Source organism: Electrophorus electricus, chromosome 2 (assembly GCF_041902795.1).
Source record: "Electrophorus electricus isolate QZ-2024a chromosome 2, ASM4190279v1, whole genome shotgun sequence".
Classification (NCBI taxonomy): domain Eukaryota; kingdom Metazoa; phylum Chordata; class Actinopteri; order Gymnotiformes; family Gymnotidae; genus Electrophorus; species Electrophorus electricus.
Genome location: NC_137498.1, coordinates 40,932,845 through 40,956,817, shown reverse-complemented (window position 1 = coordinate 40,956,817; position 23,973 = coordinate 40,932,845). Strand labels below are relative to the sequence as shown.

The 23,973-nt window shown below is 43.9% G+C and overlaps 2 protein-coding genes across 5 annotated transcripts in view; both read left to right on the top strand.

The window, feature by feature from the left end:
• Window positions 1-10,069, top strand: part of npr1a (natriuretic peptide receptor 1a) — a 55,453-nt gene extending 45,384 nt beyond the window's left edge. For all 3 annotated transcript variants that reach the window (XM_027019747.3, XM_081703821.1, XM_081703827.1), the window contains 7 exons: window positions 2,382-2,550; window positions 3,031-3,177; window positions 3,349-3,472; window positions 3,598-3,666; window positions 3,815-3,989; window positions 6,216-6,314; window positions 6,743-10,069. In XM_027019747.3, coding sequence (XP_026875548.1) covers window positions 2,382-2,550; window positions 3,031-3,177; window positions 3,349-3,472; window positions 3,598-3,666; window positions 3,815-3,989; window positions 6,216-6,314; window positions 6,743-6,894 — 935 coding nt within the window. In that variant the 3' untranslated portion in view covers window positions 6,895-10,069. The remainder of the gene's footprint in view (window positions 1-2,381; window positions 2,551-3,030; window positions 3,178-3,348; window positions 3,473-3,597; window positions 3,667-3,814; window positions 3,990-6,215; window positions 6,315-6,742) is intronic.
• Window positions 10,070-11,535: 1,466 nt separating this feature from the next.
• ints3 (integrator complex subunit 3) lies at window positions 11,536-23,957 on the top strand. 2 transcript variants are annotated; one of them, XM_027019760.3, is made up of 29 exons: window positions 11,536-11,844; window positions 12,556-12,639; window positions 13,900-13,983; window positions 14,345-14,458; window positions 14,558-14,642; window positions 15,696-15,762; window positions 16,006-16,147; window positions 16,346-16,475; window positions 16,600-16,697; window positions 16,841-17,032; window positions 17,155-17,242; window positions 17,363-17,442; window positions 17,710-17,801; window positions 17,973-18,079; window positions 18,194-18,307; window positions 18,664-18,793; window positions 18,901-18,955; window positions 19,159-19,262; window positions 19,453-19,617; window positions 19,851-20,004; window positions 20,296-20,364; window positions 20,629-20,704; window positions 20,878-20,991; window positions 21,208-21,256; window positions 21,348-21,515; window positions 21,679-21,779; window positions 21,981-22,053; window positions 22,483-22,636; window positions 22,983-23,957. In XM_027019760.3, exons 1-29 carry the CDS (start codon window positions 11,761-11,763, stop codon window positions 23,058-23,060), a joined length of 3,051 nt encoding a protein of 1,016 aa, XP_026875561.1. In that variant the 5' UTR covers window positions 11,536-11,760; the 3' UTR covers window positions 23,061-23,957. The 2 variants fall into 2 exon arrangements, with proteins under 2 accessions (XP_026875561.1, XP_026875560.1); XM_027019759.3 differs by having other exon boundaries at window positions 18,194-18,313.
• Window positions 23,958-23,973: the final 16 nt, after the last annotated feature.

Genomic DNA, 23,973 nt, shown 5'->3' with positions numbered 1-23,973 from the left:
AGGTGATGACAGAGAAAATAGAGTTGAACCCGGTAAAAGCAGAATGTCATAGAAATTGTAATTAAAAGTACATTACGCCAACATATTCCAGATGTTTAACAGTTTACATACATAGGAGCAGGCATTTTTCATTCATAGTAATGCTAAGAAAAATTTTAAGGGCATCTATATTCAAATTTATTTTAAATTTAAAATCAGATGTAGAATAGACTTACCTGCTGAGATCATTACATATGACAGTTGTTAAATGGAGGTAGGTAGGTAGATAGGTACATTTCTTCTCCCCTATGTTATCTTCACCACCCCCAATGATTACTGGGATAATGTTCATTCTTTGGTATTCATTGCCTTAGTCCTGATTCCCTTGGAAACCTGTAGAGAGTAATTCAGCATGTCCACATGGATTCAAAGATCCGATTTACTCCACTATCCCTTTGAAACTAGATAAACTACGGCTTGGACCCCATCACGAGTTTGCTTATGTCAATATGGGGTCTTGCTGAGAAGAAATCCAGTAGTGCATGTAAGGGGCATCTTAATAGACCAATCTTAAAAACTATGGAGGCGAGGCATTGACTTATCCAGCTCAGTGTGTTAAAGGTGTCCACACTTATACCGGCATTTAACAATGAGAACAGGCTCTGTGACTTTAATGATTGAGACTTTCATGTCACCACGCTCATATTCTTTTTTCTGCATCTCCCGACTGTGATGAAATGGCCTTCGGTTCTCTTTGCTTATAAAACCCAAATCATCAGCAGATCATCCGGGTATAATTTACAAACTGTCCAGATGGACTTGCAGGTTCTTTGGTGCGTACGTATTAGGAATGTGAGGATGCAAGGCTTGTTCGGGGTGTGGAATGATGTGCTGGAAGGTCCAAATGAACACATTCAACATATTTGCATGGATGTGTTCTCCATCAGTGCTGACTTCATGCTGGAAACTGACACATGCGGTTACAGAAGCTCAATGGATGAGCACATGTACTGTTTGGATATAATTAGGATGGAGCTATCAGTGGCATGAGTACACAGTGCTGGAGCATAGAAAGTGATGGCGGATAAACACAGCATTGCTGTTACTACCATTTATGTTCGTCACTAAGTCTTAGATTATTATAAACATGAGATTCTGCTTTTGCTGTTGATGTTATTGGGTTTTTCTTATTTGTAAACGAAAGAAAAGCAATGAAAAAGATGATTGCAATAAAAGGAATGGTAATGACAGAGTGTCGTGGGAATGGTAATGACAGAATGTCAGGAACTGTTGGAACTATAATGACAGAAATCTATAGGAACTATATAAAGGGAATGAGGGAGAGAGAGAGACTGCAGATTAGCTGGAAAGACGGGCACCTCGCTAGACACACTGAGCAATGCTGACAGAAAAACACAAGGAGAAGCAAGGATAATGAAAGCAAGAGGTGCAATACCCACAAAAAAGCAACAGTATGGCAATTACCAGGCAGGGCAATAGAAAACACTGGGCCTGCCTGCGTTGGTGCTCCTTGTCCAGTAATGAAACGTAGAACATGTGCCGTGCTGTAGGCATCACTGCCATCATACACAGTGAGTATGTGCGAGAATTTGCTCAGTATCTGTGAGCACCTCTCTGTTCTTGTCTGGGTTGTGGGCTACCACATGTGTAACGTGTTAAACCTAAAGAGAGCGAGTGGAACTCATCAAGAGCTCATTTACTACCCGTGATTACACTGTTTAAATATGTGAGAATTGCGCTCACCTACACAGAAAGGCAGACGTAGCTGATGTTTGGAAATCTTCTTCTTGTTCTCGGTACAGAGCCATTGTGCAGAAACAAAGGCTGACAGCATGGCTTTCTGACTGGAAGAAGTTACTATCTGATGGCACAAAGGCAGTAATATCAAACGTCTGCGATGCTGAATTATACATGATTGTGGGCAGAGACGTTTTGCAATACTTTGTTCAAACATGTTTATGACTGTCCATGTAACTGCTTTGTAATAACAGATTGCTATGTCACTTCTGGCACTTCTTGTCTCTCTCTCTCTGTCTCTCTCTCTCTGTCTCTCTCTCTCTCTCTCTCCTTCTCCCTCCCTCTCTCCTTTCCTCTCTCTCCATCTCTCCGCCCCCACCTTTCTCTCTCGCTCTCTCTCTCTCCTTCTCCCTCCCTCTCTCTTCCTCTCTCTCCATCTCTCCGCCCCCACCTCTCTCTCTCTCTCTCTCGCACTCTCTCTCTCTCCTTCTCCCTCCCTCTCTCTTCTTCTCTCTCCATCTCTCCCCCCACCTCTCTCTCTCTCTCTCTCTCTCTCTTTCTCCCTCCCTCTTCCTCTCTCTTCCTCTCTCTCCATCTCTCCCCCCACCTCTCTCTCTCTCTCTCTCTCTCTCTGTGTGTATCAGAGATTGTGGAGCGGGTTGCAGAGGGCCACTGGCCGTACCTCCGTCCTCAGCTGTGTGCGCAGAGCCACAGTGAGGAGTTGGGCGTGCTGATGCAGCGCTGCTGGTCCGAGGACGCCTGCGAGAGGCCAGACTTCAACCAGATCAAAGTGATGCTTCACAAACAAAACAGGTACCCAAGAGCCCTGCCCACATCATCAGAATAGACACACCTCCTCCTCCTCCAGGGCTTCAAACTACAATACACTGGAAATAATCTTTTAATCTTTTTATCTGGTTTAATCTTTGTGCAGGAAACCGGCCTATTCACGTTATGATACCTAAGACCACAATTCACTACATGTCAGCAAAACTCAAGCATCCTTTTCCATTCTAAATCCACGTCAACATAAATATTGACTTCAAATTTAGTTGATATACTAAAATCTTTTCAACTAGTTCATAGTGGTAAGGTACACAAGAGATGAGTAACACTGACAACAATTTTTAAACCTCTCTGCTTGTTATCAGAATTTCTACATTGTCAGTCAGATTGCTGTAGACACTGTAGACCCGGCCCGTTTGTTCCTGGAGGGTTAGCCACGCTGCTGTGTGCAGGCCTATCTGCCTACCATGCCTGACCTTTCCCCATGTGCTCCCCTGGCATGCGCAGAGGCTATGGCTCCAACATCCTGGACAACCTGCTGTCTCGCATGGAGCAGTACGCGAACAACCTGGAGGAGCTGGTGGAGGAGAGGACGCAGGCATACCACGAGGAGAAGCGCAAGGCCGAAGCCCTGCTCTATCAGATCCTGCCCCAGTGAGTGGGTCCCGCGTCTGGCGTCCCGCGTCCAGGGTCCCGTCGGTTCGCCACGCTCAGCTGATAGCAGGAAAGTACTCTTTCTGCTTTTAATCATTGCTTCTGATTCATGGTGCGCGTGTGTGTGCGCGCGCGTGTGTGTGTGTGTGTGTGTGTGTGTGTGTGTTGCAGTTCAGTGGCAGAGCAGCTGAAGAGGGGAGAGACTGTGCAGGCTGAGGCGTTTGACTCAGTCACCATCTACTTCAGTGACATCGTGGGCTTCACTGCCCTGTCAGCAGAGAGCACACCCATGCAGGTGACCGCCGCCAAACTCCGCCATCCACACTTTGTAGCGGCAGCCAAACAGGAAGTGGCAGATCTATGGCTGTGAGGACGCTGCAGCTCTGTCTCCACTCATGTGCCTGTTTCTTCCTCCTTCAGGTCGTCACTTTGCTGAACGACTTGTACACGTGCTTTGATGCCATAATCGACAACTTTGACGTTTACAAGGTAATGAAAAAAATAACAGTTGGGCTTGGTTGCGCTGGGTCTTAAACCTTGATTTGTGGAAGCAGTTCTGGCCTGGTTCAGACTCCAGCCTGCTCCCATGCTGTGAAAGTGCAAATGGGGCCAGACTGTATCTGTGTGGTGCCCTCAGGTGGAGACCATCGGTGATGCGTATATGGTGGTGTCGGGGCTGCCTGTGAGGAACGGGAAACTGCACGGCCGAGAGATCGGCCGCATGTCTCTGGCCCTGCTGGAAGCTGTCCACTCCTTCAGGATCCGCCATCGGCCTGACCAGCAGCTGCGGCTACGCATTGGCATCCACAGTGGTGAGGACACAGGGGTCAGAGGTTACAGGAACAGGAGGGCTAAAGGTCAAATTGACCTTTCCTCTTTTTTAAACTTCCCTCTTACTCCATATGTGCTGAGCTAACATTGATAATGTAGCTAACAACTAATGGCCACTATTGAGGTCTGTGCTGGCAAAAATGATCGCGAACTAGCCTCAAACCCCAGAGTGAAATGAACCAAAGCTTCAAGATGGGTACTCCTACTATTTTTAGCTATGCAACATACATTTGTTATTTAACAGATAACAGTTATACATATATACAGTAGACATACAATTGATATCAGTGTCATACAGTATTAGAAACAACTTATTCCTGTGTATTTAAATGACCATTTATGGTAATCTGGTGCCATTTATGATTTTTTTTGACAGACATTTCATTATCCATTTTACACACTTAATTATCTATTGTACTGTTTTTTAAAATCTGCAATTGTTCCTGTGCTGATAAATTCTGTTCCATAGAGTGTGAATGACTATTGTCCAGTAGCTGTAATCTCAGTGGTATAATGACTGGTAAAGTCATATTTGTGCAGTAAAACTTCAAAATTACCATTTTGCTTATAAACATAATAAATTAGTATCAGATGCCATTTCCTTGCATCTCCCCACAGCCTTGAAACATCATGATAAGAGGAACACATTTTAGAATATTATTTGTAGATTATATTTCCACTTTCAGTACAATTATTCCTGCTACAGTAGTTAACAAGATGAGGACAGTGGCTATAGATATGTCCATAATGAACTGGATTTTAGATTTTTTAATAGGCAGACCTCAGACAGTAGAGGTAGGTGACAGGATAGCCTCTGTCTTCATTCTGAGCACTGGATCACCATAGGCTGTGTCCTAAGTTCATTACTGTGTACCAGGGTCGTGCTGCAGGGTTACAGTAGCAACTATGTTTTTATATATGTAGATGACACTGCTGTGACTGGTCTAATAGCCAACGAAGATGAAACAGCCTGCAGAGCTGAAGTGAAACACCTAGTGGAGTGGAGCAAGTATAACCATTTGGAACTAAACATTAATACAACTAAAGAGCTTATTATTGATTTTTAGAAAGAAAACTAATGCACATAATGCTGTTGTGATACACGTTGAAAGTGTGGCAGTCATAAAGACTTTCAAGTATCTGGGTGTAGACATACCCAAAGCTCTGACTGGGACAATCATTCTAAGGCTGTGATTAGAAAGACACAACAGCAAGTGTAGTTTCTCAGAAGAATTAGAAGGTTTGGTCTGAGTACACACTACCTAATTTGATTTTATCGCTGCACTGTATCGAGCATTTTACGTTATTGCGTTACGGTACAGTACAGCTGCACCACAGGTTCAGAACACAGAGGCCTAGATAAAACTGTGAAGACAGCTGAAACTCTGACTGCTTCATGACTCTCACATTTAGGCTCTCACATCACCTTTACACAGCTCACTGTCGAAGCAGAGCACAAATATCCCGAGGGAATCCTCTCATCCTGCTTTTTGTTTGTTTTTACTACCGTCAGGAAAGAGTTACCACAACAAGGCTTAAAACTGTTTTTGTCCCCAGGTTATTAGGATGATAAATAGTAAGTTGAAACTATTGATTGTATTTTGTTGTACGCAGGATGTGCAGTGCTATAGGTACTATATCTTGATTAGAGGTTGATGTTATTAATACTTTAATGCTCTTATATATGACAGTGGTGTTGTGTACAGGAAGAGATGTGTATGACTTAGATTTTCATTGTTTTTGAACACCTGCATCAGAAACACATGACAAACAAATGAACAATTAACAATACATAACAGCTCAACATAGCGTGAGGATTATTTCATCTTGGAGTTTGTACTGCTGTTGGTGGGTGTGAACGTCTCATATGTGTTAGCTATAATAGCCTTGGAGCGGTGGTGCAGAAATAGAGAAAACTAAAACTAACCCACGTCAGCTGTTCTTTGTCTTTGCAGTGTGGGTACTATTGTGTTAATCTGATTTTTCCACTTAACTGTTACTTGTACATATGGAGCAGAGTGAAAAGTGTGTGTCCTTTATGAGACGGCCCTGAGAATGCCATAATAACAGTACCAGTTTTTATTGTCTAGAATGAGTTAAGTAATAAACGTGTGTGCGTGTGTGTGTGTGTGTGTGTGTGTGTGTGTGTGCTTGTACATATGAACACACATTTGTGTGTACGTATGTGTATTTCTGTATATTTCCAGGTCCTGTGTGTGCTGGTGTTGTTGGATTGAAGATGCCAAGATATTGTTTGTTTGGTGACACAGTCAACACAGCCTCACGCATGGAGTCAAATGGAGAGGGTGAGTCACACAGCTCACGCATGAAGGAAGCATTAGATCACCTCTAATGGTGATTCAGTGTTACATATCAGTTAGTTTCAGCGTGGGATTCATACTGAATGGTCACTGAAAATGTAGAGACAAAAAGGCAAGCGATTCTCAGATGTTTTTGTTTTAACTTTTAAGCTAATTTTAAGATATGAAGTGCCTGGTATTTGGCCGTACAACTTAGCTTTAAACATATCGACCAAATCTGAAGTACTCATTAACACACTAGGCTGGTGGCAGTGATTACCCAGGGCCTCTTTCATTTGCATTGTAAGTTCTGTATTCAGGTTATAATCAGAAGTATTCAAGTTAGGATCAGATGCATGTAGGTTATAATCAGATGTATTCAGCTTTAGCAGTAAAGACACTAATGTCAACATTAATGTGTGGTCTTCCGTTAGCGCTGAAGATCCATGTTTCTGAGGCTACACGTGCAGTACTGCAGGAGTTCAACTGCTTCCAGCTGGAGCTGAGGGGAGATATAGAGATGAAAGGCAAGGGGAGGATGAGGACCTACTGGCTTCTGGGAGAGAGCAGCTCAGAGCACGCCTGACCAGAGTGGAGACGAGGACCGTATGAGGACAGTATGAAATACGCTTTCTCCTAAGAGAAGCGGCGCTTAATGGAGATATATATGAAATCACACAGCAAAAACAAATGTTTACAGGCACAAGCAGCCTTGGCCAGAGAGATGGGGAGAGAAACATGATGAAGAACCAGCAAGAAGACCTTCAATGGTTTCAGGACCACTATTACACTTCGGAATAGCATCTTTCTACTGCCTGTCAGAGGTTCAGGTTTCTGTCATGTGTGATTCAAACAATCACAGGTTCACGTTGTCTACTTTGGACAAAATTAATAAAAGATCTGCACCATTTGGAGAAGCAGATGAACGATGGCCTGAAGGACTCCCTTTTTCACTGTTGCAAGCGTTGACTGAAGCTGTTGAGTTTGAGGAGAGTGCCATCTAGTGGCTTGATGCCATACGTGTGTTTGCAATGCTGAACTTGTGGGACATTTTCCTCAGTCTTGCAGGCTTAATAGCAGAGCGTAGGAGCCTGGTCTTCTCGTTTCAGCAGTTTCACTTTGACTAAAAGCAACATGGTGTTTGTGATTTCCCTGCAAATGTCTATGTTACTACTCAGTACTTCCTGACATCCAGTATTTCAGTACATGGACGAAAAGGCCATGGAACAATCACCTCTTCTCTTTTGATCGTTAAATGCAGTATAAATGGTTTAGGAACAGAATGGTGTATAGACATACAATTAAAATATAACAAAGATACAGTACAAACAGAAAAGAACCTGAAGTTCTTTGTGGGAGTCAGAAAATATGATATACAGGGGGTAGAAATAAGGGAAGCAAAATATTGCAAATTTAAAAGTGACTAATTGTTAATTAAAAAGCAATATTTATATATTTTTATTTGTAGCAATTACACTATTTAACAATACATTATTAGAGATGAACACCTTTCAAAATCTACACTTTAAAGATTTAAAGCAATATGTGCCACAAGATAGAACACACACAAGTAAGAATTGTTTCAGAATGGAAGAATGCTGTAAAAGCCAGTGTTCACCGACATGGTTAGGAAGACAGTTCAAAGGTTGCCTGCTATATAATGCAGAATATCAGCATTAATCATACATCAGATTTCTATTCAACCTCCTTGATCAGCGTTAGTGTTGACACAGCTACAAAGCTGGTGTTTATAAGTGAGCAGTCATTCTAAAAGCAGTCACAAGAATGTCTGTGTTGCCGGCAAAACTCACACAGGCCCAAGGGAGCTCATTCTAAACGAGTAAAAGGATTCTGTTTCTCCACTTTTTCCAAAGATCAGTGGAGACCTAATGGGGCATTCAAAGCCTCTGGCTCAGTGCTTGCCATCTAGCAGCAGATTTCCAAATGCTCTACACCCACAAGTATTGAAATTCCACAAGTGCTTATAATGATAGTCAGTTCATCCTGAAGAATCAACCAGTGTCATTTTTCCCCACTACAATGCATGAAGCTGCTTTAAAGACATAACTATAGGCATGCATACTGCCTCATACGTACATTTTTGTCTACCTCCCGTATATTCATATTATATTTGAGGTATGCAGTATGAATATTACACAGAGTACATATTCTGAATGTTCAAAAGAACATGCAGACAGGTGTGTTTTTGATGCAATGGAAGCTATTTCCTGACTGCTGTCCCTTAAGTGAGAACAAACAAGTTACAGACATCTTCGCCCACTGCTCTCATGAGAGCATAGAAGGAAATGTGCTGCGATGCTAAGGAAGTCCCTCCAGTATCCACAAACAGCAATCTCTCCTAGAAGATATAACCAAGGAGTGACAGACTCCAGGCCTGGAGGGCCAGAGTCCAGCACAATTCTGAGATTTCCCAATGTTAGCACAGCTACTAAACCATGTCATTCACCGATGACTTGAATCAGATGCGTTTGAGGGAGAAATTACCCAACTGTGCCGGCCACTGGCCTTCTATCAGCAGAGTTGGTCTCCCCTGATTTGGACAGCCTCTGGCCTACAGAGAAAAGCAACCTTTCATTAGTCTTAATAAGGTGTAATTTAAGATGCTTTTTACCCTAACCACCAGTTGCCAGTAGCAGGAATAGTCCTCCTAGAGTCCTGAATAGACTTGCAAAAAGGCATCATGAGAAGACACTGGAACCTGGTAGCTCTTATTAAAGATATTCTCTGAAAGATTCCACTGATTAAATGAAATTTGTAGCTGCATCAGACACAGCTAAAATACACACTGCCAGCAGCCAGCTGGGAGTGGCTTTGTATTATTTATGGTGATACAGTCTGGAAGAGCATTATTTTCATGACATAAGGAGCGCAGATATCAGTGCTTGCCCTCACTATCTGTACATGTCTCCCTGACCATTTTTCTCTAGTTTATTCACTTGTCACATGGTTTCTGGGGTAAATGCTACCCAGTCAGGCTATGTGAATTACTGGTATGATGCCTTATCAATAAGAGTCATTTTAATTGTGAATTACTCAGATATCCCAGCAGCTAAACGCATATCACCGGGTCTTTCCCAACGCAAAGCACTTGTTCTGACATTGTAAGAAACAAATTCAAACTGTTTCATGTTTTATGCCATTTCGAAAGGTCCGGTAATGCTGATGCTCAGAGAGAGACAGAAGTAGTGTGGCCTATCACACTGCCATCTCTCACTACTCGCACATTCTAACATCCTAAAGGCAGGGGGCCAGGACGCGGTAGCCAAATGCCACCTGCCAAACAACCCACTGCCACACTCACAGAGCTCTGGACTGGGTGCTGTACACGAGTATCACAAATGATGTCACTCCTCGTCAGAACAGGCTCCAATGAAACTATACGAATGCTCGGGGGGAATTGGAAATGAACTCACAATCATACTGCAACGTCATGGCAACTATGACTCTGTAGCAACTCGCCACAGGAATATGAAATCCTGTGGTGTACATGTTTTTGTCTTTGGTTGTCATTTTATTTTTTTCTTAATGTGAGGTGTTAAGGAATCAACTTTTTCCCTTGGAAAGGGCTTGAATGATTGTTCTTTTTATTAGTCATATTAAAATGGTGATTTGAGTAAGTGGCTCTGTGGGTGATAAAATCTGAAGATATATATTACAAATCTATGTTACTGGTTCATGTACTCTGTACGTGTGTGTGGGCCCTGGTAATGCCATGTAACAAGACAATAAATTGTACATAAAACACACAGTTAATCATTATTGGCATATATACTTCAAAACATATTAAGCAAATATTATGTTACAGACTGCAAAATGTAACATGTTAAGCTTTTTTTTTTCACTTTTACAGAGACAACCCATAATGCCTGCCTTTGGATCATAAAAAAATGTTAGATGCTTAATATATCTCTCTATACTAAAGACTAAAGTCATTCCTAACAAGGGAATTCATATTAGTTTAAATGACCACAGCTCTGCTCCTTTTATTTAAAATGTTGTACTATTGTGATAGCTACTTGATTTTTATGTTTCAATATAACAACAGATAGGTTATTCCAGGAGTATTTGGAAGTGTGTGGCGCATTTATGTGTTGAAATATTCAACATGTTCCAACTGTAAAACTGCCACTTTATTAGAGTCCAGCTACCTTTCAGTTGACATGCAAGATTTGTGTTAGCCATCCAATAGCCCTTCATCGAAAGTTCAGTTTCTGACCACCTGACTACTGTTGGTTGGATTTTTGGAAGTGGGAACACGTTTAGAAGCAGAATTCCTGTAATTGTACACCTATAAAATGTACCTAAAAGACAGGTATACCTAATACAGGACCCTTTTAAGGTCTTACATAGCATTAAAGGAAAACTAAAAGACAATCCCAGTTTTTCAATTTAGTCCCATTCCTCGCCTTACATTACCCGCCACAAAGTAAACAATGAAACAAGTCGTTAAAAAATAAACCTCGTCAAACTCTAACTCGATTAAACAAACCAACAAGCCAAAAAAAAAAAGACCCGCACCTCAGACAAATATTAATACATATGGTGTTTCCCATTTTCCCAAATAGGGGGTAGAAACCTGTCGGGTTTCCTCAGGTGAAAGGTAATCCAGTAAAATGTAAAATTGCAGTAAACGTTTTTTAAAAGAGAATAGTTATACACGTAAATCACAGTCTAATTAAAAGGTTTCCTTGGAGGCGGGGTGTTGATTTAGCTAGAATACAGGGCGATTCAACGCTTAAACATTTTTGGCACCACTTCGGTCTTCTAACTTCGCACTCGGAGGCGAATATGCGCTCATCTGTCCGCGCCACTGAAGGTGCATCAGGTAACCTTAGATTCTCCTTCTTCTTTTATACATTAATATTATCGCTTGTCAGCAGCGCCCTCGTCTGATGAAACGACTCGCGTCAATAAATTAGCTGTCAAATATTTTCTTTTTTAGGTTTTACTTGCCAGCCGTTCGCGTGTTTGACATCAGTGTAAGAAAACTCGCATCCCGGAGGCGTAGACTGGTTTCTAAATTAATTGTAAGGTGAATTCAATGAAGCTTTTATGGCAGGCCTTGTCTAAAGCCGCTAGCCGCTGTGCCACTGAAATGATTGGTTATTTGTACCGCCAATCAAAATACCGGCGCCTGATTTGTATAAAAGTCCGTTTGCCCCGCCTTTCCCCGAGCGAAAGGAATACTTCCGCTAGGCCACCGTGCCCTGCGGAAGTTGAATTGTTGTAGTCGGACACTGGCGAAAACACTGGAGTGGTCGAGCAAAGGTTGGGCAAGACCGAGTCCTTTAAACACACCGTACGCGCCGAAGGGGGTTTTTGGGGGTGGAGAAAAAGTTAATTAGTAAATAAGCAAACGAGACCCTCGAAAACACCGAGGACAAGGTTTGCAGGAGGCCCTGGTCCCTATAAGCCCTTCACCCCCGAGGCGATGGAGCCCTCACCGGCTAAGGGGAAACAGCAGGGTCGCCTTCTGGTGTCCACCACCCTGGACGCAAAAGATGAACTCGAGGAGGTAGGCACACTGTTTCTGATCCCCAAGCACATATTTACGGCTTAATTCTTTTCCTCAGCCCCCATTGTGTCAGTTACCGTGAAGTAATGGTACTGTGGGAAACGATGTACAGAAGAGCACAGTCGCGATGCGAGCTGCGCAAAGTTTTCCATATATCGCTGTTTCTGTGATGTTGGCGTGAAGCGGCGCATGTCCTGCGTTTTGCCCATGTCAAAGCCGAAATGACAGATTTCAGAATAGCAAGGTGGAAACCCCAGTAAACGTTACTGATGCAGTTAGAGGCTGGAGGCGTGCAGACCTCCTAAATATTAGCTGTAGCCTAGAAAAAGAGAGACGCGCTGAAAATGAACGATGTCGTAGGTTATCTAAAAAGGTATTTTATTGAAAATTCGTGGTAACAGTCGTACAAATAATTATGAGGTAGACATATTGTGCCAGTTCTAATTTATGCTCAGAAACCACCTGCTGTTTATGACAATTTGCTGCATTTTGTCTTTTAAAAAAAAGTTTATTTTAAAATAATTGTGCCATTGCCCTTGTCTTTTTTATGAAGCTGTGCAGTAAAAGTTTCTTACTACTAGACGTCACACTTTCTCCATCATTGTTATTGTGTACGTTACCATGCTGCTGTTTTTGGCAGGGTGGGTGGGGATGTTGTCTCAACAGCTTGCGCACGCACTTGCTAAGCAGTTCCTTCTTTTGTCATTTCAGCGGTTGGAGAGATGTGTAGCGATCACTACATCCATCACCACTGGGCTGTCGGAACGAGAAGCTAACGATGCGCTCACTGCCCATGTGAGCTTGCGTCTTCTTTCACTCATTCACCACATTGTGCTCATTCCTTGTGCAGGACTTGAGGCAAGGAGCATAAGCACAAATGTGCAGCTAGCAGATGACTAGGGATGTTTAGGGCACAATCTGGGTTCTTTTGAGCATAGAAATCTCCACATTGATGTTAACTAACAACAGTCCTCATCCACTCCTTTTTGTTTCTTCTTTGACAGCCCTTTATGCAGTGTAGCAGGCAGTGTGATATCCAGCGTATCATCCAGAGAGTGTAACAACCAGCCCATAACCATTAATAGCACAATGTCATTTTAGTGTGATTATATGAACTACACAGTGTTATAGCCAGACCTCAAACACTAATAGCAGTGTCATTTTCTGTGGTTATATGATCCATGCATTATTACAGCCAGAACTTAAACACAGTGTCATTTTAGCCTGGTTATATGAAGTCAATAAATATTATGTTAATGTCATTAGAATATACCAAATTAAGCTAAACTGTAGACCATCAAACCTGCATTACGTACATCTCCAGGTTTGTGTCTAACCATGCCACCCATGGACAGAACTAAAATTAACTGGTTTGTAACCAGTTTAATCATAAGTAAATGTGATTGAACTGCAGTGATTGAACTGAATTTTTGAGCCACACCAGCGTTTAATTCATGTTTCCTTACAGAGGGCAATGGCTGTTCTGTTGGCTCTGTCTGGCATAAACAAGAGATTTTTCTATATCCTGACAAGAAAAATATTAAGATGGCATTATTACTGCCATTGGGTACAGCAGGTTTTAAATAGAGCGTCATAGAATAGAAAAAGTAAAAGGCTTCCTTGTAAAAAGGTGTTTTATTACGTCAGATGCACTGACTGAATCCAGTTCCGTGTTTTGGGGTAGTTTCAGTGTACTTTCAGTGTACATACATATGCATTTAGCTGATGCTTTTTATCCAAAGTGTTTATGACTGAATTATAACTTGAGCAATTAAGGGTCTTGCTCAGGGGCCCAACAGTGGCAACCTGGTGGGGGTGGGGCTTGAACCAGCAACCTTCTGATTACTAATTGAGTACCTTAACCACTGAGCTACCACTGCCTTTTACACATAAAGAGCATAGGTGTTTCCCTCAGGTATTTGTTATTTCTTAGTTAATGATAGTGTGTACCTTTTATAACAGAGCAAATAATTAATGATGTGTGTGTGTGTGTGTGTGTGTGTGTGTGTGTGTGTGTGTGTGTGTGTGTGTGTGTGTGTGTGTGTGTGTGTGTAGGTGTGTAAGGGTCCCCAGCAGCATGAGGAAGTGTGTCTTGGCCTGTTCACTCTGCTGCTCACAGAGACTACGCAAGCACAGCGGGTAAGACATCAACACACACACACACACACACACACACACTGGCTCAAACCCAGTGGTAGCTGGTATTCCTACCATATCTGCTTTCTGCTTTATCGTCTGTAACTGGCCACATCTTCCGCTCCAGGACCTGTGGCCTGTGGTTTGGACACATGCTGCAGCATTCTACATGTGCTAGAGCATTCTTACTTAAACATAAAGCTGCCTCCCAACTGAGCAGTCCCCCTTTCATAATCACTCCGCTCTTACCTGGTGAGGTGTTACATAGTGAGTGTCAGCAGTTTTACCTGGTGAGGTGTTGCATAGCAAGTGTCTTGCTATCTTATGTAGTGAAGTGTTTCATAGCAGGTCTGTCCTCTCACAGTGCTACAGGGATCTGACGCTGGTCAACCGTGATGGCATGAACGTCGTTCTCATCAAGATTAACCAGATCCTCATGGAGAAGTTCCTCAAACTGCAGGAAGTGTGTCGCACACAGGTGAGCTTTGCTTTAGCCAGTGAACGCCATAGTCTTTGTATAGAAAACAGTGAGCTACCCACTCTAAACTTGGCTTCTGACACTTAACCGTGTGTGTAGTTGGTGTGGTTGGTGAGGGAGCTGGTGAAAAGTAGCGTCATAGGAGCTGACGGAGTCCTCATGACACTGATGAAGCAGATCGCTGGTATGTTCAAGTGCACACACACACACCTCCATTACTCACTCAAACCCACATGATCTTTAACATCATATCAAAAGAAACACAACCAGAGTTGGGGGTAATGCAGTACTGTAAACCTAATTATTTTTCCACCAGGTTAGAGTTTAAATTCCTGCAATTGCTTCAGAATGTTATTACTTGCATTGTTTATATGTAATATAACGAAGAATGTGCTGAAAACGTAAGTTCCACCCATATCGACTGTGCAGACACTACCCTCCCTTTTCAAATTGCAGATTTTTATGGGTATGAGAATAAAATAAAAGTAATGTAATGAATAGTGTTGTGTACTGTATTAATAAAGTAATGAATAGTGTGATGTAGTTTATTAGTAAGGAAGTGAATAGTGTGATGTACTGTATTAGTAAAGTAATGAATAGTGTGATGTACTGTATTAGTAAAGTAATGAATAGTGTGATGTACTGTATTAGTAAAGTAATGAATAGTGTGATGTACTGTATTAGTAAAGTAATGAATAGTGTGATGTACTTTATTAGTAAAGAATTGAATAGTGTGATGTACTTTATTAGTAAAGAAGTGAATAGTGTGATGTACTTTATTAGCAAAGTAATTAATAGTTTGATGTACTTTATTAGCAAAGTAATTAATAGTTTGATGACTTTGAGTAAAGTAGTGAATAGTCTGATGTACTTTATTAGTAAGGTAATGAATTGTGTGATGTACTTTGAGTAAAGTAGTGAATAGTCTGATGTACTTTATTAGTAAGGTAATGAATTGTGTGATGTACTTTGAGTAAAGTAGTGAATTGTGTGATGTACTTTGAGTAAAGTAATGAATAGTGTGATGTACTTTATTAGTAAAGTAATGAATAGTGTGATGTACTTTGAGTAAAGTAATAGTTTGATGTACTTTGAGTAAAGTATTGAATAGTCTGATGTACTTTATTAGTAAGGTAATGAATTTTACAGTTTGAGAGAGGTAATTAGACATCTGAAATATATTCCTTTTTTGAGTAACTGCCTCAACAACGTGTTGCTAACCTGTTGCCTTCCGTAGGAGGTGACCTTTCCAATAAAAACCTGTGGCTGGCAGAAAATGTCCTGGACATCTTAGTGGAGCAAAGGTAAACAGTAGTATAGTTCATTATTAGTGTGCAGCTCATCACTGTGAGACCAAGGGGGCTTTCATTTGTTTAGTTATGAATGACATCTTCACTAATGTGTCCACGTTTTTGCATTTGATGTGGCCAGAGTGGTTCAGCCCTGATAATGGACATACAAGCTACTAAGTGTGTGTTTTGCGTGTGTGTGTGTCTCCCATCCTCTCTTGCATGCGTGCGTGCGTGTGTTCGTGTGCTTGCTTTCAGGGAGTGGGTGTTGAAGAGCGGTATGTTGGTGGCCATGTCCGTGTACACGTACCTGCGGCTCATCGTGGACCATGGCACCACGAACCTTCTGCCCCTCCGCCAGAGAGAGGTGGACTTCTGCGTGGGTCTGCTGCGCGAGAGGGTGAGGCGGGGCAAAGGATGGCCACGCCCACACAGCCCTCCGTTCTGTGGGGGCGACGAGCCACACCTGTCTGTGCCTGTATTTTAGCCTGTTGCTATAGCAGGGACACCATCAGAGGCTGAACATGCAAATGAGCGAGAGAATTAAAAAGATCTCTCCCACTCTCCCTCTCTCTCACTCCCTTTCTCTCTCTGTTAGTTCATGGAGTGCTTTATCATTGGGAGGGATCTGGTGAGGCTGTTGCAGAATGTGGCTCGTATTCCTGAGATGGAGCTTCTGTGGAAAGACCTACTGCACAATCCACAGAGCCTTAGCCCACAGTTTACTGGTATGTGTGTGCGTCTGCATGTTTGTGTTTGTGCATGCATCTGGATCTTGGATTTTGGGGGATTGTCTTCATATACATGAATGGTCGGAATACATAGTTTTTTGTGTGTGTGTGTGTGTTATAGGTTTATTGCAGCTCCTCACCTCTCGTACATCCCGTAAATTCCTGGCCTGCCGCCTTACCCCTGATATGGAGACCAAGCTACTGTTCATGACCTCTAGGGTAAAAGTTCTCACACATCCTGCCACACGCACGCGTGCCCGCGCACACCATGCAGACACTCTTGAAACAGCTTCCCAGCTACAACTGTCCTTCTTATCTCTCTCTCTCCATTACTCTCTCTTTCCCACCCTCCCTCGCTACAGGTGCGCTTTGGCCAGCAGAAACGCTACCAGGACTGGTTCCAGAGGCAGTATCTGTCCACGGCCGAGAGCCAGTCTCTGCGCTGTGATCTCATCCGTTACATCTGCGGCGTGGTGCACCCGTCCAACGAGGTCCTGAGCTCGGACATCCTGCCCCGCTGGGCCATCATTGGCTGGCTACTGACCACCTGCACAGTAAGCCTGAGAACTTGAAGCTATGATCTTGTGACTGTCTGTGTGTGTGTCTGTCTGTCTGCCTATGTGTGTGAATACAGAGAGGCTTTTTGGTTTAAGCTGTTCTGTTCACATCTTTCCAGTCTAATGTGGCTGCGTCCAATGCCAAACTGGCCTTGTTCTACGATTGGCTGTTCTTCAACCCAGAGAAGGACAGCATCATGAACATTGGTGAGGACAGAAGACTGAGCATGAAGAGAATGTTCCTCGCACTCCTGTCGCAACTGGCTCTATAAGAAGTTCATCTTTCCTGTGTGTACGTGCCTGTGTGTGCGTGCGTGTGTTTTTCAGAGCCGGCCATCTTGGTGATGCACCATTCAATGAAGCCCCACCCTGCCATCACTGCCACACTGCTGGACTTTATGTGTCGAGTGAGTTTTCCTGCACTGACGCCGCCTGTCACTTCTGTGACTATTTTCACTATCATCACCACTGTCCAATGAAGGTTAAACAACCATTACTGTTACAGTGCATCATTTCTATGTGTTTCCCAGTCTAGTTTGAATAACAGGGGCTTTCACCATTTTTCTTTTTTTTTTTTTTTTTTCTTTTTTTTTTTTTTTCTCTGACTGGGGTGTGTGTTGTATTCATTTGTGTTAGTCTTTCTCTTTCTGTCCCTCTTTCTCTTCCTCCCTCAGATAATCCCTCACTTTTTCCCACCACTGGAGGGTCAAGTGCGCCAAGGTGTCTTTAACTCCCTTAACTTCATCATGGAGAAGAGAGTCCTAGCGTGAGTGATTGTTGTTTTTTCCTTTTCTCTTTCTCAATCCCACACACACTGCATTCACTCTTTCTCTCACGTTCACTCTCTCACTCTCACACAAACGTACACCCCCCCCCCCTCCCCAAGTACTCAATAAGCTGTGTTCATTCTCTGTGGTCGCTGTATCTCTGCTGTCAGTCATCTGGCTCCGCTGTTCGACAACCCCAAGCTGGACCGAGAGTTGCGCTCTATGCTGAGGGAGCGCTTCCCAGAGTTCTGCAGCTCACCATCGCCCCCTACAGAAGGTCCTCACCACAGATCTCTCCGCTCCACCCACTCAACCACATTCAGACACCTTTAGCTCGTGTGCTGTCATCAAGTACCTAAACTGACAGTTCTGGTTTTTTTCTCTCTTTTAGTTAAAATGGAAGAGTCTGTTCCCTTGGAGATGGACAACCATGTGCTGGACAAGGAGGATGGTTGCTATGATAACACAGACGCCACCTTTAGCGATGATGAAGAGGAGTTAAACAGTAAGGGTGAGACCCATTGTGCGTGTGCAAGCCAGAATGTTCTGGAACCGATTTTCTGTGAGCTGGTACAAATTAACATGTTACAGTTTGACATTTGCTGTAAAGTAATTGGTGAATGAATGAGGAACATCGTTTATTTTCAGAGAAAAAAGATAATTTTGCACAAAGGTCATTTAGAATGAAACTTATTAAGGTAGCAACGCACGTCATTCATGCTCTTTATATCGTAGATCAGCTGTAACAGAAATCTTCCCCTCCAGCCCTGTTGGGGATCAATCTTCTTTCCCCCCCCCCCCCCCCCCCAACTCCCCCGGCTGTCCGTGTGGCCTGCCCTAACACCACTCCCCTGTCCCCAGGTAAAAAGCGTGAGTTCAGGTTCCATCAGGTGAAGGAGACATACGTGGAGGAGCCAGCAGATATAACCCCGTACGTGGACCAGCTGGACGAGATGCTGAAGGAGAAAGTGTTACAGTTACAGAAGGGCAGGTGAGGCTGCTGTGGTCAAGTCCACACCAGAGAACAGGCACGATAAAAGCTGATTAAGACTCAGTGGAGACTGGCTGATCTAATGGTCACCGTGACGCTTCTTTCAGCGACACAGAGGCGCAGTGCGAGGTCATGCAGGAAATAGTGGACTTAATACTGGAGGTGAGTTTAACACATTCAGGTTTAGATTACACCAGCACTGTGCTTAGTTCAGATTGGCAGGTTAGGGAGGTGGGTGCAGTTTAACACGGACAGTTATGTTTAGATACGCATAACAGCAGGCTGCTGCCTTTTAAGGACTGCTTTTGGTTAGTTTAGATGTAAGTAACAGTGATTTGGTAAGCGTACTGGTTGTTCTCTCTCAGGAGGACTTTGACTCAGAGCAGATGTCTGCTCTGGCTTCGTGTCTGGCCGAGCTGTTTAAGGGTCACTTCAGAGGAGATGTACTACCTGAGGAAATTACTGAAGAGTACGTACGTGCATGTATGTGAGTGTGTGTGTGTGTGTGTGTGTGTGTGTGTGTGTGAGTGAGTGTTTCTACATTCTTATATTCCTATACTGGCTGCTGGTAAGTCAGTGTGGAAGTGTTTTTCCCTGGGACTGACTGAATTAACTAGACTGAGCATGTCTGTCTGGATGGTCTGTGTGGCTGTGTGCAGGTCCCTGGAGGAGTCTGTGTGTAAGCCGGTGTGTCTGATCTTCAGGAACCTGTGTCAGATGCAGGAGGAGAACAGTGGTTTCTCCGTGCTGCTGGACATGCTTGCAGAGCTCTACCAGAAACAGCCCAAAATTGGCTACCACCTCCTCTACTACCTCAAAGCCAGGTGGGCTTCAGCTTCACTCTGAACCATCTCACCAGTTCAGCATAGAGCGTCCTCGTCACGGCATGGGCGTGGGCTCCCTTAGCTTCTCTCTCTCAATCCCTACCTTCCAGTCATACACACTCACTCACTCTCTCTCTCTCTCTCTCTCTCTCTCTCTCTCTCTCTCTCTCTCTCTCTCTCTCTCTCTCTCTCTCTCTCTCTCTCTCTCTCTCTCTCTCTCTCTCTCTCTCTAGTAAAGCGGCGGCAGGGAAGATGAGTCTGTACGAGTCATTTGCTCAGGCTACAGCTCTGGGTGACCTGCACACCTGCCTTATGATGGATATGAAGGCATGCCAAGAGGATGATGTGAGGCTGCTCTGTTATCTCACACCCTCCATCTATTCAGAGGTACACACACACACACACACACACACACACACACACCATCAGTTTATTCACAAACCTACCATATGCTTGTCATTTGTCATACTGCCTGGATACAGAGCAAAACATTACAGAACATTGCGTCATTTTCACTATATGACTACATAAAATTCTTAGTATATTTAGTTTTTTAAAATGTGTGTGTGTGTGTGTGTGTGTGTGTGTGTGTGTGTGTGTGTGTGTGTGTGTGTGTGTGTGTGTGTGTGTGTGTGTGTGTGTGTGTGTGTGTGTGTGTGTGTGTGTGTATTCTCCCAGTTCCCAGATGAGACCCTGCGCAGTGGAGAGCTTCTAAATATGATCGTGGCAGTCATTGACTCCACACAGGTTCATCTTGCTGTATTTGCCTGAAGTAGTAGCATGCAAATTCACACAGAATACACAGCACACTACATTCCAGCTGACACTGCCAGCCCATGTTTGATCTGTTTGTGCGTCTCTCTCTTTCCTTTGTCCTCTAATCCCTCTCTCCTTTGTCTTGTGCATGTCTGTCTCTCTCTTTCATTCTTTCTGTGTGTGTGTCTCTCTCTCTCTCTCTCTCTCTCTCTCTCTACCCCTCTCTCCCTCTCACACTCCCCCGTCTGCTCACAGCTTCAAGAGCTGATGTGTCATGTAATGATGGGAAATCTGGTGATGTTCCGCAAAGACTCTGTGCTCAACATTCTCAGTAAGTGCGTGTGTGTGCGCGTGGGAGAAAGAGCCATGAACTTGTGTGACTCTTTCTGAACATTTCTAAGAAGTGTTTGAATAAGTAAATTTTGCCTCATTACGGGTTGGTGTGTGTCTTTTTGTGTGTGACCGCATGCATGCACATGTGCGTGCACTTGTGTTGCATTTCAGTTCAGTCCCTGGACTGGGAGACATTTGAGCAGTATAGTACATGGCAGCTGTTCCTGGCTCACAGTATCCCATTGGAGACCATCATCCCAATCCTACAGCACCTCAAATACAAGGGTGAGCACAACACCCTTCACACAGTCATTATGCAGGACACGCCCCTTAATGAGTTGGACCATGTAGTACACAGCCACTGAGAACACGGGCTGCCTTATCCCCGCCCCCTAACGACCTGGAATGCAAATGTGCTTTCAGCATCTTTGGCCCATTTAGTTTGTTTCTTTGTTACTTAGTTGATCTGTTAAATTAAATTATAAAATTCTCTCTCTCTAGAGCATCCAGAAGCTCTCTCCTGTTTATTGCTGCAACTCCGCAGGGAGCAGTAAGTTTCAACCCAGCAAACACCAAATGCACTCATTTACGGGCCTGATGAAGACGATGGCTGACTTCATCTTTATCGTGTGCGCCTGTAGTCCCACTGAGGAGATGGTGAAGATGGTTCTGAGTCGGCCGTGTCACACAGAGGACCAGTTCACCACCAGCATTTTGCGCCACTGGGCGGCCAAACACGACGACCTGCTGGGCGAGCACATCAAGGCCCTGCTCATCAAGAACAACAACATGCCTCGCAAACGGCAGAGGTGACGAGTGTTTGCACATGGGGCGCCGTCTCACGGCAGCTGGACCGCACTGCCAAGCAGTGGTGGGCCTGGCGTGAATTGCAGTGCAGTGTTCAGTGGGTGTGGTGCAGCTCCGGCGTTGATATGTTTGCACGCTGCCTGACTCTCTGTTCTCCTCCTGCAGCTTGCGGAGTTCCAGCAGTAAATTGGCCCAGCTGACCCTGGAGCAGATGCTGGAGCATTTGGACAGTCTGAGGCTGAGCCTGAGCAACACCAAGAACAACTGTGTGTCTCTCTCCCTCTCTGTCATTATAATTCTTACACTACACTGTAATCTCTGAGTGCATAAACAGTGTGTGTGTGTGTGTGTGTGTGTGTGTGTGTGTGTGTGTGTGTGTGTGTGTGTGTGTGTGTGTGTGTGTGTGTGTGTGTGTGTGTGTGTGTGTGTGTGTGTGTGTGTGTGTGTGTGTGTGTGTGTGTGTGTAGTCTTTGCACAGACACCCATCCTGCAGGCTCTACAGCATGTCCAGGCCAGTTGTGATGAAGCCCATAAGATGAGGTAGCTATTACCTCCACTGACATTTTTATGTACTATGTCATGTGTGGAATGCCAGCCTGTACAGGGCTTGAAGTTCTCTGGTACTATGCCAGATTTTCAGTGTGTGGCTCTTTTTTTTTTTTTTTTGCTGCATTCTTAAAATGTTCTCTCCATTTCCTTTTAACTGTTCATATAAACTGCGCTTCCTGTTTTAACCAGCTGTACAGTAGGATTTCGGGCTACTGAAACGATCGGGCTACTTTGCTGGCCTGTTAAAAGCAAGTGACATTGTTAGTCATTCTGGAGCCCTTGCTGAGCCCTTGCTGGTTTTCAGACTTTTTAATTTTCTCGCTTTATCCCGTCCTGAGGGACAGCTATGCACACATTTTATATGTATAAATACAGCATCCATGCCAGAATGCATGTGCACCCCGGCATTCTGCTTGGCAGGTTCAGCGATCTCTTCTCCTTGGCTGAGGAGTATGAGGACTCGAGCAAGCCGCCCAAATCTCGCCGCAAAGCTCCGGCCTCGTCACCGCGCTCACGCAAGGGAGCCGCCCCGCCTGCCAACAATGAGGAGGACAGTGGATCTAGCAGTGCATCGGTGAGTTCCTGCGCCGCGATTGGACTGTTCCGATTACGTCAGCCCTCACCTGATGGGATAGCCATTCTTTGTGGCATGTGAGAATATATCAGTACTTCAGTTCAGTACTGCCATTATCGGTAAGCTAGAGATTCAGTTGGTAATCTTGTATGATGAAAAAACATTTATTAATGGTGAAATATGTCAATAAGCAGCATCTTAATGTAGTCGGACCTTGCCTCGATGGACTTACAAAACACCTTACATAATAATTACATATTATTTCTTATTATTTCGCTTTTTTTTGTGACACAAACTTGTAGAGGAGGCTAATGAAACTGTCATCTCTCTCTCTCTTTCACCTTAGGAGGAAGAGGACTCCAAACCTAAAGCCCCCAAGAGGAAAAGAAAAGGCTCATCTGCAGTGGGCTCAGACAGTGATTGAGAGGACACGCCCACACTGCAAGCCCCGCCCTTGGCGTCCCTACCATCATGCCCATGCTTCTATTGTGATGTCACTGGAGAACCAACCACCTGCCAATCATCTGCTCTAACCACTCAGGGCATCTGGCCCACGCATCAGCGAGGAGGTGCCCTCATTCTGAGACTCAATGCCATTGGCTGGAGCCAAGAGACATGTCCCTCTTCTTCTCTCAGCACAAGACCCATGGGCTGATGTCATCTGAGGGGACTTTGGTTGACTTTGAGGGGCAGGGCTCGGGGACGGGCTAAGCCCCAGGACCTTCCCTTCCTAGCTGAACAGACAGACGTCCAGATAGAATCACACACAGGAGTCATACCTAGTGTACTGAGCTCATCGACTCCTCAACTACTATTGAGCACAAATGCTGTGCTTGAAAGGAAACGAACAAACAAACAAAAAAATTCTCCTCAACTGTAAATAATGAGTAAAACCCTGGGTCTTTGAGGTGAAGCAGAGGGGTAGTTTTATAGCATTCATGGTCAAAGTTTGTGTTGGAAATCAAAGAGCAAAAAAAAAGTACTCCACTTCTTGAGAAGACATATTTTATCATTTGATGATGAACAGTCATTTTTCCCGTTGTCCCTTATGAATCCCTTTTTGTCCTGAATGGATATTGGCCCACTGGAGCCAGGACAGGTTTTGCAGGGAGGACACTCCTCCTTGGTGAATTTTTACTGTGTTTGCACTGCACACAGGTGCAGGAATTGGACTGTATAAATGGAAGACTTCTGACATGTTGACAGACTTTTTAAGAAAATTGCTTTCTACTGACCTATTTTCATAAAAAAAAAAAGTCATAACTATGTTAAAGGATTATGTTATTAATAAAAAAAAGGCAGGAAACAATTTTTTTATGGATTTTTCAGTGTTTTGT